Below are 16,338 nucleotides of genomic sequence, written 5' to 3' on the forward strand. Positions count from 1 at the left end.
AGATTGAGTTCGATATATGGGATAACAGCTGATGTTACATTAGTGGCAACGCGTATACCTTAAATTTAAAAAAAAGAAGGAAATAGACAAAATGAGTGATCAAATAAATCAAATTCACCGAACCTTGATTAAAAAAGTCAAAAATTGTGAATAATTACAAGAAAATACATTTTTGCGAAATTAAAAGTTGGATTTATTCTGAAAGATGTTAGAGTCTATTTATGCTGTGTCCTGCATTAAAATCTATTTTAATTATCAAATTTTGGGTACAGAAAATTCATTTAACTAATTTTTAAATAAAATAATTCAAAAATTGGGTCTTTTACAAAGAAAACGAAAACAAAGATTATAAAAAAAATGTTTCTAAAATTTTACAGAACAGTCTCTAGAAAATGTTCATTTTTAAAGTTTACAAAAATAGTAGTCTTTGAAAATCTTCACATTTTCTCAATTCATATGCAATGTAAAAAGTTTGAAAAACACTGCATTAGATATATATTTTTTTAAATTGACCAATGAATTTCCTCTGACGCCTCTTCCTTGATGGATGCCCTTATAAATAGATGAGTATTATCTTTCCATTATCTTCTCATTCCATAATATGAAAAGAAATTATCTTTACATTGTGGGTTCCCCACTTGATGCGCCCTCATACCTTTTTGTAAAAGAAAAAAATAAACCTAATTATTATTTGCGACTCATGTCCTAAAAGCTTTAATTAAGGTCAATTACTGTCTTTTTAAGATCTCTTATCTTCCCTACGTCTCATTGAGCATCACTATGGGACATATGTTATATATATCTAAGATATTGAGATTAGAGAAAAATATAACAGGAAGCTGGGGCTGCAGGGGGTGGGCTGGAGGTTTTTGATATTCAAAATTTAATTTTTAAATTTTTTGTAAATAGCTCTGGATATTTAATATTTTAAACTTAATTTTTCAATTTTTTTGTGAAAGTATTTTTTTTTTTCAATAGCAGCGTATTTTTGAATTTTTTTTTTCCAAAAAATTAATTTTCTTTAAATAGCTATAGATAGATTTTTGAATTTTTTTCCGAAAAAAAATTAATATTTGAAAGTAAATTTTTCAAATTAAATTTGATATTTTTGCGAATAGCTATGGAGTTTTGAAAATTTTTACGAAAAAATCTAATAATTGAAATTTAATTTTTCAAATTTGATTTTCTGTAAATGACGTTGATTATTTTTCATTTTCCAATATTTGAATTTTTGTATTTTTATCAAAGATCTGCGGATTTTTTGAATTACTTTTTTGTGAATAGTTGTGGATTTTTGAAATTTTTGAAATATTTTTGTTTTGTTTCAATCTGATATAAACTGCCCCCCCCCCTCCCACAAACTTTTTTTGTGTGTGAGGATCAATGCCAAAAAAAAAGTCAATTAATTTTACCTCATGTGGAATGATGTGTATGTGGTTATTGGATTAACTTTTTAATTTGAGAGTTGTGTCAAATCCTTTAAAGTATATATATATTTTGATATTTACATACAGTTGTTGAAGGATAACAATGTCCTATTTGGTTCAAAGGTACAAAAATGAATTATTCATTCGAACAGTATGTAAAAGGGATATTTTATCACTCTAGTTATTATTGCAATTATTTTCCAGAAAATTTATTTTTTTGTAAATAGCTATAGATTTTGAAATTTTCTCCGAAAAATTTAACGTATGAATTTTTTTTTCAAAAAATGTTATATTTGAAATTTTTCATTTTTTGTGAACAGCTCTGGAGTTTTGAAATAAATGAAAAAAAAAATTTTTTTTAATTTATTTTTTCAGAAAGTTTAATTTTTCTAATTTTTTGGAATTGGGGGGGGAGAACAATCACAGGAGCACGAATATGTAGATACTTTTCAGGGGATGGGGATGTTTGGGCTATAGCCCCCACCAAACACCAAATTAAGGAACTTTTGATTCTTACTAGAAAATGTAAATCAAATTAAATTCATCTATTTTTTTCAAGAAAATTGATTTTTTTGTAAATAGTCATAGATTTTATAATTTTTCTCGGAAAAATTTAATTTACGAAATTTTTTCAAATTTTTTTTTATTGGACTAATTATTATTATTTATGAACAGCTTTGGATTATTGAAAAGAAATTTAAGAAATTTTTTTTTCAGAAAGTTTAACTTTTCTAATTTAAGCCTCCCCCAAAAAAAAAAAAAAAAAATATGTATATATATATACTTGATCCTGACGACACCACTGCTCTTAAACATTAATTAATAAATATTATGTACTATTATAAAAAAGTGTCACATTTTAACAAATAATAATTACATTTTTTACATTTGATAGCGTGTGTGTCTTATATAAAAATGCATTCTTCTGTTTTATAGTGGCCTTTATTCATAGATCTCAAGATGTTTTCTTTGTAATTGGAGTATTTGATGATTTGTGTAGGTATTTACACACATCATTACACACATATATATATATAGGTATGTTGGCCTGGAAATGACTCTCATTCGTGCCTAAATAAATATATAAACTTAATTATATGTAAAAAAAAAAAAATGGTTGACATCAATTTAATAAAAGAAGCATTGAATCGAAAAAAAATAATAAAAGGTGGGAAATGGTTGTTTAGGCGTGTAGATCCTTAAAGCCAGGAATGTGTTTTGGTGTTTATTATAATTAAATGTCTATTGAACATTTTTTCTATCTTTTATTAGTATTATTTCTTAATACAAATTTGACGACTTATTTTCTCGTTTTTTTTGCTTTTGTCATTTAATGAATTGATTTTGTATTCTTATTTGTACATAAATGGTCGATGCATTATATATATATTGGTATATACATATATACTCTACAAGTTTTAACCAAAAAAAATGAAATGAAGGATTAACAGTACGTGCGATAATTATATTGCTGTGGATGATCGATCTATTAATGGTGTTATTTTTGACCAAATTCTATCAAAGTTATCAAAATATAAGTATTCTGTGGCACATTATAAAGGTCAAATTCTCACAGTTATACTACTCATAAATACATGTAGGGGCATCCATAGGTGTGTTGCCCTCCAGCCCAATTTCCAATTTTACAAAAAACAAAAAAATCTTCAAATTTGTTTCATAAAAAATTTAGCTTTTTTAAAGTAGCTCTCCATTTTTTGATTTTTTTTTCAAAAAAATTTAATATTTCGAATATTTTTCGAAATTATTTAATTTTTATTCACAGCTGTGGATTTTTGAATTTTTTTTCTTCAAAAAATTGTTTATTTAAATTTAAATTTTGTGAACAGTTATGGATTTTTGAAATATTTTTCAAAAATTTTAATATTAGAAATTTGTTTTCTAAATAGCTGTGGATTTTTAAGTTGTTTTTTTTCAAAAAAGTTTAATATTTGAAATTAAATTTTTGAATTTTCTGTGATTAGTTATGGATTTTTGAAATATTTTTACAAATAAATTAATATTATAAATTTAATTTTTGAAATTGGTTTGTAAACAGCTGTGGATTTTTGAGAAAAAAAACCCAAAAAATTTATTATTTTAGTATAAATTTTTTAATTTTTTGTGAATAACTAATTTTGAAATATTTTTACAAAAAACATAATAGTATTAAAATTTAATTTTTGAAATTTGTTTGTAAACAGCTGTGGATTTTTAAATTTGTTTTTCCAAAAAATGTATTATTTGAATTTTTTGTGAATAACTATGGATTTTTGAATTTTTTTTTCCCAAAAAATTTTACATTAGAAATTAAATTTTTTGAATTTTTTCTTGCTAACAGTTGCAGATTTTAGAAATTTTTACCTAAAAATATATATTATTTGAACTTGAATTTTTGAATTTATATCAATAGCTATGTCATTTTAATAGTTCAGAATGAAATCATCGTATCAATCTCTAGTTGGTAATTAGAAATTAACCCATTTTGTCATTAAGTATTAGATTTTAAGACGAAGAAAATGCTACTTGTACAATTAGCTTAAACAAGTTGCAAGTTGTATATACCATATACATCTATATAAACTACGATTCGAATCCTTAATTCACTTTCTTCCTGATAGATAAAAATAGCTAAAATATTTTACGAGCCACTTATGTTAATAAATATTTGAAGAAGAAGCTGATACTACTTACATTTTTTGTGTTTGATTATATTTTTACTTCATGATACTTGAAACTAATAAAATATTATAAAATATAGAACACACATTATTTTCCTTGATTACTTAAGAGGTGTTTTTATATTAATGTATTAAGACCCTTCCTCCTTCAATGACTCAATTGCTCGTTATAATTGCAAACGAGGTTTATATTATCTGTATTAGTATGAATGATTATGTATATAATCCTTGTTTTTATCTGAAATGAGGAGGTGGGTATTCATTCCCCCTCCCCTATTCCTCATTTTTCATTACTTTTTATTATTACAAATTATGCATCCATCTTTTAATTGACTTTTCTTTGTAATAAACAAAATATAATTACGTTCTACATAAGCATTTTGTATATGTTAAATTTAAAAACCCGTAAATTAACATGATAACCCTGACACTTAATCTGATATGAATCCTCAATTCTACTCCGAGTCCAACAAGGACTCTTAACTCCCGAGGAGCAAACCCCTCATTGTTACTCTTTGCCTCTATGATCACATACAAATTGTATACAATAGAAAAGGAATCTCAATCTTCAAGTATTAAATAATAATGGTAACAGCTTAGAAAAGGAAAATGATCACTTCTGGTTGACAACTCCAAAAAGCTTTGGATTATTTATGAAATGATTTGAAGGAAAAAATGTCATTTCATATTTGAAGCGTAAAAATGTAAATGGCATATTTGAAAAATAAAATTGACATTTATAAAAAGGTCATTTAAAAATAAACATTTATTTCTATAAAAAAAAATAATTAAATAAAGGCTTGGTCTTTTCAAAAAATAAAATATATAAAAAAAAACGTCATTAGATAAATACGACTAAGGGTAAAATATTTATTTGCAATAGAAAAAAATGGGATGTCCGTTGGATCATTTGAATTAAAAAATTCAACACCACCTTCCCCCAAAGAAAAATAATAGCGATAGACCTAATGATACTAATGATCCGATTACGTTAGAACACATAATTTTCATACACAATTTAGTAAGAGTTTTCAAAAATGCTTTCATGTTTTTAGAAGGAACGTAGGTGCATGGTAAACATACCTGAGAAACAAATATATGTTTTAATAAATTTATCAAATTAACTCTACAAGGCTCTTTAAATTGAAAAATTGAATTTAAATTTGTAAATGTGTACAGGCGAGTATTGAAGGAATATTGATATTAAATGTCATTGGCTGTCTCAGGTCTTATAAACGTGCCATTAAGCAGTTTCTCACCAAAGGGAGTAGGTTAAGAGATGTCTATTCAATTGTAAATCCGCTTACATATTTTCCGCATCATCCATGACTGATCTAATCATCAGGACCCTAGATATACATGGTATGTACTCGTTGTATATTCCTGTAATAAAGTCCTGAGTTTTTGAATGAGAGGAAAACCTTTTAAAGGGGAGAGAAAAGTCACTTAGGCACACACAATACGTTATTGCTACATTTTTTTTAGATATCATAAAAAAAAAATTATGTGTATATAGAAACGAAAAAAATATACGTTACTCAAATTCTTTGAAATCTGATAATATACTGCAGAAAATTCCCTTCCAGCATACATTACATATGTAAGTGCCTTTCTTTCTTTTTTATCTTAGTGTCATTAACTTGAGCCTACATCTTCATACAAAAATACCCCTTTGCCTATATGTTAAAGGGCTTTGAAAAACTAACCTCCTACATAATATATATAAGCAATTTGAGCAAAAACCAATGGATTGAAAAAAGGGAATAAAAAGTATTTACAAATAAATTGTTTTTCTGGTTAAGTTCGTTCCCTCTCTCCCCCCTTTCTAAACATGTGTATTTGTACAGTATACATACAACCTTCTCGACTTTTCTTTATTTGTTTCTTTCAGGATAATGTGGTTGAAAGTAGAAGGTGTTACAAATCTATTAATTTAAATATTACTCCTTTATATGCATGTTTTTAAAATTGAATATATATTGTACTTAGCATAAAGCTTTACAAATTATAAGCTTTTATTCTAATAGGAAATAAAATTAGGGGATGGAATGCTCTGGAATATTATAAACACGTCCATTTATGTATATACAGTCTACATCTGTAGATGTAATATATATTTACCGGGTATTGCATGTAACTTAATACACTTTTCAATTATCATTATCATTCCCTTGGTGTTATAAGAGTAGGCAGGAGCGTTCTTTCAACACCCTGTATGTATTTATTTCTACTATCTACATATGTAGGTATGTTTGCTTCTAAAATGTTTCTTCTCAAACAGGGCTTTCTAATTAATATACTTAATAAATAATAAGGAACTCTCAAAATTACCTTTGTATTTGATTATAATAAACTTATTCTTTGTATTTTTTATGTTGTTTATGTATATACAATATACGTACATATATACCTGTAGGTATATAACAAAGTCCATTCCATATTCTCATGTCGTGTTATTCTTGTTGTTGATAGTTTGTAATAACTTTTATAGGTCACATTTTCTTTTTGTTAAGAGCTTTGTCGTTCTTATTTTACTTTCCCTATCTCTTCTTGAAAGACATAAATTTGATAGCCCTGTCATCGGGAGTGAATCGATGACAAGATTATTAATATATTACATTTGCATACTTCATACACAAAGGGAGAGGTTGATTCATCTTAGATAGAATGAATGCTTTAGGAAGAAAGACCATCTAGTAGTAAATGATTTTTCTGTATGTGTATTTGGGAGCCAGCGGACATTTTGTGGACATTTATCGGCAAGAAATTATTCAATCATTTCTTTTTGTTTTAAAAACTAAGTTAAAACACCTATAAAGTACTCTTCTCAAACTTTTTAAGTTGAGCCCCATTCAGTTAGCATTTTAGAAAAAAAAAAAAAAACACGATTTAAAAAAAATAAATTCAATTTAGTTATTTTTTAGTAAATAACTACTGGTTTTTTTTAATTTGAAATACAAATACTTACTGAAAACCGTTCCGAAATTCAGAATTTAAGTAGCACTGACCTTAAATTGGATGACAGGGCTGACGATCAGTGGGATGGTATATTTGTCGAAATAGGGTTTAGTATGTTTAGTTGAAAAAAAAAAAAAAAAAAACTGGAAATTAACGTGAAACATAAACATAAATGGCGATAACATAAAAGCAAGCTGGTTTTTTTTTTGATAAAACAGAGAAAACCCCGCATTATAAGCTTTTTTTACTTCAATGGAAAACCGAACAGTATTTTTCAAAGAGTCAAATACAATATTAAACCATTAAAAAACTGTCCTACAAGTTATTAATATGAATGATATTTGTTTAAATTTTTACATGAACATATAATATGTAAATTCAGTCAATTTGATATTGCGGTATTTGAACTTTAAATAGTATTTTAATATTATCAATAAAATCAATTTCAGTTGGTGAGACATGTTCTTAACCGGCTAATCCATTTCTTCTTTTCGTTATTTTCCCAACGTGAATACTTTTACACTATTCTTTAAAAATAATTTTCACGTCATTACGTCTCAGTATTTTTTATTATCAGTGTTACCAAATAGCCAATTTTTATCAGTTTAACCTAAAAAACCGCAGCTCCTACGGACTTTGTCACTTGTTTGAATTAATATGTATAAGTTATAGTACTACTATCAACGGATACGTTTATCATACTGTCGCAATATTGATGTAGGCCCTCTTGTATATTATTAAGAGTTACAAAAATTAATCTGGCTTTCCAATCTTTTTTTTATTACTATGAAAACAGTGTTTCCGATATACAATAACTCTAGGTATCCTGTTCTATGCTAGGTAGAATATATATATAATTAGAGATGGGGGAAAAAGGTCGAAATTCCAGCGAGAGTAAATTTAAAAATATAGATATCTGGATATCAAATGGCCATTGAGCTTTTTTGTATACAAAACTTTTGGTCTCTTTCTTTCTCTCCATACGTACGAATAATATACCAGGTTCTTGTTTCTTTCTCCAAAAAACTTTGTAGTCTTCTGTATTAAAAGGAGGCAAATGTTCATAATCCTACATTTTTTTCCTTTCAAAAACCAAATGGGGATAATTTTTCAAGTACACACTTTCTCTCAACATGTTTTTTATTATTATTTTATTTTTTACTCAATAATATTTTATTCAAACAGTCCTTATTGGAATATTGATTTTTCTGCATATACATCTCTTAATCCTCCTTTTAAAATGGTTTTTCTCCATCCCTACACGAGATATTAATTGAATCAATGGATCTCATAACTTTGTATCAACCTCCTCATATCTCTAACAACTACATAATATCCTTAATATTCCACTACAATTATTGTATTAAAGAAAGAAGGAAAATAAATTAAGTCAAAATATATTCTGGTGAAATAAAGAAAGAATAGAATAACTTAATAATTCATTAGATAAAAAACTTTAAAACTTTTCTTTTACCTAACTACGTGACAATTTGCTATGTTTTTATTCTCCCCCCCCAATATACATAGATATAAATGTCTACTTATAGCATGTATCTCTTTGTAGAGGCAGCATAAAATGATCCTGGAATTTTGTAGAGAAAAATGAGAAATTTTTTTTTTTTTTTTTCTAGTTATATCCAAATAGCGAATTCCAGGGAGTCTACGTTGGGTGATGAGGAAGGCCAGAAGGCTGTCATGTTCCTCAGAAAAGCCACACCTTCTTTTACGTGTGTGCTGTGGCACCGTCTTGGATAAACACATAGTTGTCCCTGGGGAACGTGCTTTTCAACCATGGTAAGACATGGTACCTTAGGGCCTTTTAGTTGACGTCCATGTTGACTTTCTCGTTGGTCTTGAAGAAGTAGGGAGGCATCTTGGTGCCGTCATACGCCACGACGCCGAGGACCATAACCTGTGCTGGATGTTTGCTCCTGAAGGTTCCCTCGACCTGAGCTCTTGATTTAGCCAAGAAGCAGTCATTTCTCTTGTTCAGAACAGAGTCTACTATGAAGATACTCCTTTCGGAGATCGACTTGTGACCGGAGGATATTGCACACCCTCTTCCGTTTTGCCTGTCGCTCCGACGTTTTGATCGCACAAAATAAACATCAAATTGTAGCTTTTTGTAAGGTCTTTCGAATGGTACCAAGTATAAAATTGTCAGACTTTTAGAACTGAGACTAGACGGCCTCGAAGAAAGAAGATTCTAATTTTTGAGTTTTCATACTGTACACATGATTTGTACCTTATAATTCCTATAATGTTTCAGACTATATGTTTTTAAAACATACATTTTTATACCTACAGAAATGAGGATAGAAATAAAACTCTTTCAAAAAAAGAAGGAGAGGAGGGGGGAATAAACTTTTGAAGATGCTTATTTTCAAGAAAGAAAGAAACAGAGAGAAAAAACAAACAAAAAGTTTAAAGTTTCTTTTTATTTTTTTGTAAAAAAAAAGTATTAAAATTTTTTGTTTACATAAAATTAATTTAAATATAACTTGTAATTATTTATACATCATATGGAGGCATGTATATAACTTACTACACCTTGTAACAAGTATGAATTGCATTAGATAGATGGGCCAACACTTGTATCTGTAGGCTTCCCCCAAAAAAAAAAAAAAAAAAATAAAGGATTTTTTGCTTACAAGAAAAATTAATATTTCACTTTTTTTCAAAAACTTTAATTTAATTTTCCAAATTTTTTATGATTAGCTGTAGATTTTGGACATTTTTTTGCAAAAAAATTAATTTCTTGTGAATATCAGTTGATTTTTGGAAAAAATTAAATATTCGATTTTTTTTTCTAAACATTTAATATTTGATTTGTTTTTAAGCATTTAATATTTGAAATTTATTTCCAAATAATTCAATTTCTTGTGAATAGCTGTGGATTTTGAAATTTTTATCGAAAAAATTTAATATTCGATTTTTTTTTTCTAAGCATTTAATATTCGATTTTTTTTTTCTAAGCATTTAATATTCGATTTTTTTTTTCTAAGCATTTAATATTTGATTTTTTTTTAGGCATTTAATATTTGAAATTTATTACCAAAAAATTTAATTTCTTGTGAATAGATGTGGATTTTTGAAATTTTTATGGAAAAAATTTAATTTCCTGCGAATAGCTGTGGATTTTTGAGATTTTTATCGAAAAAATTTAATATTTGATTTTTTTTTCTAAGCATTTAATATTTGATTTTTTTTTCTAAACATTTAATATTTGAATTTGTTTTCCAAAAATCTTTAATTTTTATATTTTTTTTACAGAAAATCTTTATTTTTCAAAAAATTTAGAAAAAACCCATTCCTCTCTCCCCTCCAAAAAAAAAAGAAAAAAAGGCATGCAGACTCTCGTTCAAATTATATATTTTTCTTATAGAATTTATGTGCTTTTGACTTGGAGGTAGATTTTCACACTGTTTCGTTGTCACAAACACAATATCTTCTGCTGATATAAGCTAATTTTTGTTAGGGCTCATTACCCTCTCAAATATTTAACTCCTATAAATACTATACTTTCTAATATCTTCCCTTACTTCGTCCTTGTTAACTATCTTATTCTTCATGACTTTAAATCAGGGATTCTTAACGAGGGAGAATTTGGACTTTTTGTAAAGGGGGCATAGAAATTACTTAATGGTCACTTGTGTATATCAAGTACAAATTCTACCAAATAAAGAGATAAAATTTTCTTGGTGATGAATTATTATAATCCTTATAATAAATATTATGTAATAATTGAGCTTTTATTCGATTGTCCTTAAATTAAGGGTGTAACTTTAATAACTAAAATTGCTTATTGATATTTATTAATTGGCACATGCCAAGTGTCCACTGTACCATCACTTGTAAATACATAATAATAATAAAAGAAAAATGACTAGATCAAAATGAAATGGTAGGAACAATTAATTGTGGTATTAAAAAAATATGACGGATTTAAATAATGCGTTATGAGACTTTACATTAATTATAGCTCGTACCCACACTTTCAAAAGAAAAAAAGGTGTTGCAGTATTTAAAAAAGGCCTATAACAACTGTCAAATCATTGAACGTGTAAGCTTGAGATTAAACTTGACACATTGGAAACGAATGTTTACAAATTGATATTGAGGGATCAAATGCATCCTTCCTATTAATGATGTACTCATGATTTTCTCGTAGTTCTATGGAGGTTAATCCTCCAATTTTAATATTTACATGGATTTTGTCTGATTTGGATATATTTTGTTTGCTTTTCTTCTTTATTGCTATTGTCCAACTTGAAAAGATCTAATTAAAGTGAGAATGAATCCCATTGTAGTCTTCAAAAATAGTTAAAGTTAAAAAAATAATAAGAAAATTCATTTCGTAAACTCCCTGCGGAAAAAAATAAGTACATCGACAAGTGGCTTATTGGCTAAAAAAGATTGGGAACCTCTGCACTAAATTACAATTCATTCATTGAGTAATCTTATAATTAACAGATTTATTTTGTAAAACTCTTTTCCCGTTACCTTAGTTGCGATATTTTACTCCATCAAATTATATTTTTTGCTCAAAAATACCAAATCTATATATATTAAGCCTATAATGGTACGCTAAACCCATGGTTCGGAACGAACCAAGGTACCCTTTACGGTACACGATTCGGTACGGTCTAATAGTAAAATGTGTTTTTTTTAATAGAATTAATGTTGTTTTTTTCAAGTTTCTTGGATATTTTATTATTTAATAATTTATTTCCTGTACAAATAAATTATTCATAAATATACCTTCCTATTCTAAAAAAATACTGTTGATGTAAGATATACACAGCTTATATAAATAAAATGAATTTTTAATTTTTTTTTTTCGGAAAATGATGAGATTTTCTACATTTTCCGGTAATAATCAAGACGGATTAGCAGTCACATTATCGCCATTTGTCGAAAAAAACATATTGCCTGATATGTCTGTAGTTTCGAGGTATCGTGAAGCTAGCTTGGAAAAATTTACAAATATATCTAAATGATCTCTCCACCATATCAACTGGGATGTCATTTATTATTTTGGAGTTATTATATATTTTTCTATTTTTTTGCATAATGTTTTATTTATTTTGACTCAAATTCGTAGGCATCATGTCAATATTTAAGGGGCTCTAGATACTTATGAAGCAAAAGATATATTTGATCTTGTAAAAAATAATATCCAACGGAATTGCTCCGGTTTAATTTATAAACTAGTGTTGAGACATGGTCCAGCACCGATTTTTTTTTTTTTTTTGAATTCGGTCGCAAGTGATTTTTTCTTGACTGATTTGTACAGATTTTTCGGTCCAGACCGCGGTTTCAGACCGTCACCGATTTTTTTGGTCTCAATTTATGGACCGATTTTTTTGATCATTTTTTTCATTTTTTTTTCCTAGATCAAACTGTCATTCATTTTTTTTTTTAAATCTCTAAAGTACACGATAAGTTTTAGAACAAATACTGTATACATATATGAGACGGCAGGATCAAAATTTATCCGAGCTGTCTCTGTTTAAACTTTGTATAACGTCATTGTACTTGAAAAAACGTTTGGTGTAATGTTATAAACAATTTATTCTTAAAATCGGTCTAGACTGATTTTTTCCTATGGACCGATCTCGACCGATTTTTTTTAGGAGACCGTTCCGGACCATGTTTTTTTGTTGGACCGAGTTATTTCGGTCCAACAAAAAATATAACGGTTTCAGACCAGTCTAGGATTTCCAGACCGAAACCCAATTCTAATATAAACCAAATAAAGAAAGGGCAAAAATAAAAAAATATGCGATTAGATATATACGTACCGCACCAAGGATAAAAAAAGTACGTAAAAGTCCTACCGAACTGAACTGCAGTACGGCCCCCCACTGCAATAGCCCTAATCTACCTATATAATGAAAATAATTTATGTGTGTGTGATATACGTCCCGCTTAGACCAACAATGATTAAAACGAATTTATTTCAAAAATGGGGACAGATACAGACTTTAAATATAAAATAAAAGTTGTTCAAAATTATGAGTAACGTAAGTAGGCCTATGTTTCATTCTGACTATATTCCTGGGCTTGTGAGAGCAAGTTTGTTTTTTCACAAATAAGTTGATTTTTTTTCATTTAAAAAGATTGATTCCCCATGTCTATTCGATAATGGACCAAAAATATTTGGAAATCCATAAAACAAATTATTTTCCTAACGGAAAAAGGGAGAACGTATATGAAATACGAATTAAAAAAAGGGAATTAGTTAATCGAAGGAAGAAGAGGATTAGCGAGTTATCTTTGTATGTGTCTTCATTATCGTTGAAAAAGGAACATAGCAAGTTAGAAATGACAATGCCAATAAATAAATCTTTAGGTCAAACACTCGACAAATGTCTTGTTATTTACCAATATCAGTATTTTTACATGGTCAATAGTGCATATCTTAGATTTTCAAGAGTATCCAAAGGGGGTGCAGGTTTGATTATATTTAGATCAAATAGACAGAAAACAACAAAAAATCTTGTATACAAGAATGTTTTACAATAGAAATTTACCTATTATATATTTAGAGTAGATGGTAATAATTTAGAAATTTAACATAAACAAGCTATGTAAATATAAATAAAATCTTTTTAATTGGCTATTTTTAAGATAGCGTGTTCGTGCTGATATATATATATATAGATTTATAATTCATGAAATGAGAAGATATAAATTATTTCACTGAAGAAGGATTATATTTTCGCACATTATATTTTTCTTCAATAAGCAATTATCTCTAATAACTTAATGTATATCTACTACTTTCTTATTTATTCGTATATCTCTTAGTAATTCAAAATGTCGATCAAATAAATCAATTTATCTTTCAATTGGTATTAGATCGATCTATTTACATCAATCAGATAAAGAATGAATTAATAAAGTAAAATGAAGGAGTACAAATAAGATAAACTCCTATGGGTATATAATAATTCCGAGGACGGATCAATCATAACTATAATATGTGTATGTATTTTGCAGGGGCGTCCACAGGTTAATACATGCAGGGGCTATTAACCCTTCTCAAATATCCAAATTTCAAAAAATTCAATTCTTCTTATTATTTTCTGTGAATAGCTTTCGTTTTTTGAAATTTATTTTTTTTTTTTTTAAACAGATGTTTTCTTTTCCTAAATTTAATATTTGAATTTTTTTTTTTTGTGAATAACTTTGGATTTTGAAAATTTGTTTCGAAAAAGTTTATTATTTGAATATTTTTATCCAAAAAATTTAATTTTACAAAAATTTTGGGGTCAGGAGTGGATTTTTACGAAGAAAATTAATATTTTAAATTTTTTCAATAATTTTTTTTTTTTTTGTAAACAGACCTAGATTTTCAATTTTTTTATCTAAAAAATCAAATTTTTGTTAATAGGTAATATTTTTGAATTATTTTTTTTATCCAAAAATTTTAATTTTTAGAAATTTTTTGCGAATATCTATAGTTTTGGAATTTTTTTATCCAAAAAGTAAAAAAAAAATTAAAAACCAAGCTCCCACCTACTGCAAATATAATACTGCAGACGTCTCTGATTTTAATATTCTGTCCAACTATCTCTTATAATTTACAAACCTATGACCGATATAGGTAATTAAATATAAAAAAGAACTTTCAATAAATTCTTCATGCCCAAGATACCCAACATCTTGTGTTGTTGTTCGATCTGAAAATCTTAGACTGGTTGAGATCGTTATGAATTTTAATGTACGGAACTAATTCGGTCCTTAAAAGACATGTCTGAAAAAAAATATGTCAATATTACTATTTAAAAGCTTATCTCATTTAATATTAGGTCTAAATTGATTCTATAAATGAATTGTAAAAGATATCTTGTGTGCTTCAAAATTGTGAAATTCGTCTAAATGACGTCTTATGAATTTAAATGATTTGCACAAAACATATTGGTACACACTCATGAATCAGGAATGGGATAAAAATTGTTCCACAATTTGAAAACGGTTATATTTCGGTGTACTGTCTGAGATTGTGGTCTGTACCAAAATATCGGTTAAATCAGGGTAAAAAAAATTAATCACTTTAGACAAATCGAAAAAGAATAAATCATCTTGGACCGATCCTCAACACTAATGACACCCTTAAATTCTTTTATATTTGTAGATAGAATGTTCATGTATTAGTGGCTTTAATTTGAAGTCGAATCATATATCTGTAGTAAATATTATCCTGTAGTATTTTATTGAAAGTACATAAGCATGTCTTTCCTACGATTGCATGCCTATTTACCTTCTATTTTTCATTTTTTTATTTTTCACAACTTATCATATTATTTCTTTAATTATACTGACTTAATAACAATTCATTATTATTATCTTTTTTCAGTCATTTAACACAATCGAGTGGATGGTTGCCTCCTTCAGATTCATGGGACTCTGTATCCAATGGAATCATTTCTTTACCCTATGGATGGGAAATCGCACAGGACAAAGAGGGTCGAACATATTATGTAAAGTAAGTAGATATATGAACATAAGTTTCTCAAGTTTTTGGTTTAGAAAGCTTTCTGGGGGAATCCCAGATTATAATAACTCTATGCGCTTATAAAATAAACACGGTTCAGCAAATGTTTTTGCGGAGCGCCAGGAGATTTATTTGAGAACCAGAGATTGATGAGAAGGAAGAGAGGATTTGTAGAGTTATTATTTTATAGTCATTCGCCCAAATGTACTTTCAAACCCATGGTATGTCTCTGGGCAAACTTACTAAATTGGCAAGGGATCAAATGCTTATTATCTCCACTCTATGTATGTAATGTCCATTATAAATCTCCTTGTGAGAACATTATATATTCATATATGCAGCATAAGTTATAATATACAAATGTGTATGCTAATTTATATATGTTTTTTTCTTGCTCATACAAGCGTTAAATACTACACAAATATAAATGTGGAGAGGTTTGTCTATTGGTACACATTAAGTCTCTGTATAACTACGAGTATAATAAATACTGAATCTTGTATTTCTCTTTTTTTTTTGATAATATATTTATTCTCTTTTGATATTACTAATAAATGTAACTATCATATCAGGGGGGTCCACAGGGCTTGTAGAGGCTGTGAATAAGTATGATTTTTGGATTTTTTTTTTCCCCAAAATGTTTTGCCTTTTTATGAATAGCTGTTAATTTTTTTCCGAAAAATTTAATATTTTACATTTCATGTCTGAAATTTTGTTCCAAAAAATTTAATGTTTGAAAAAAAATTTATTTTTTGGAATTTATATCAAAAAT

At 27.5% G+C, this 16,338-nt stretch overlaps 1 protein-coding gene across 23 annotated transcripts in view; it reads left to right on the top strand.

Annotated features, from left to right (window-relative positions):
* Positions 1–16,338, top strand: part of LOC121118926 (uncharacterized) — a 363,098-nt gene that overhangs the window by 243,387 nt on the left and 103,373 nt on the right. For all 23 annotated transcript variants that reach the window (XM_071888266.1, XM_071888269.1, XM_071888267.1 and 20 more), the window contains one exon: positions 15,429–15,557. In XM_071888266.1, coding sequence (XP_071744367.1) covers positions 15,429–15,557 — 129 coding nt within the window. The remainder of the gene's footprint in view (positions 1–15,428; positions 15,558–16,338) is intronic.

This window comes from Lepeophtheirus salmonis, chromosome 5 (genome assembly GCF_016086655.4).
Source record: "Lepeophtheirus salmonis chromosome 5, UVic_Lsal_1.4, whole genome shotgun sequence".
Lineage (NCBI taxonomy): Eukaryota > Metazoa > Arthropoda > Copepoda > Siphonostomatoida > Caligidae > Lepeophtheirus > Lepeophtheirus salmonis.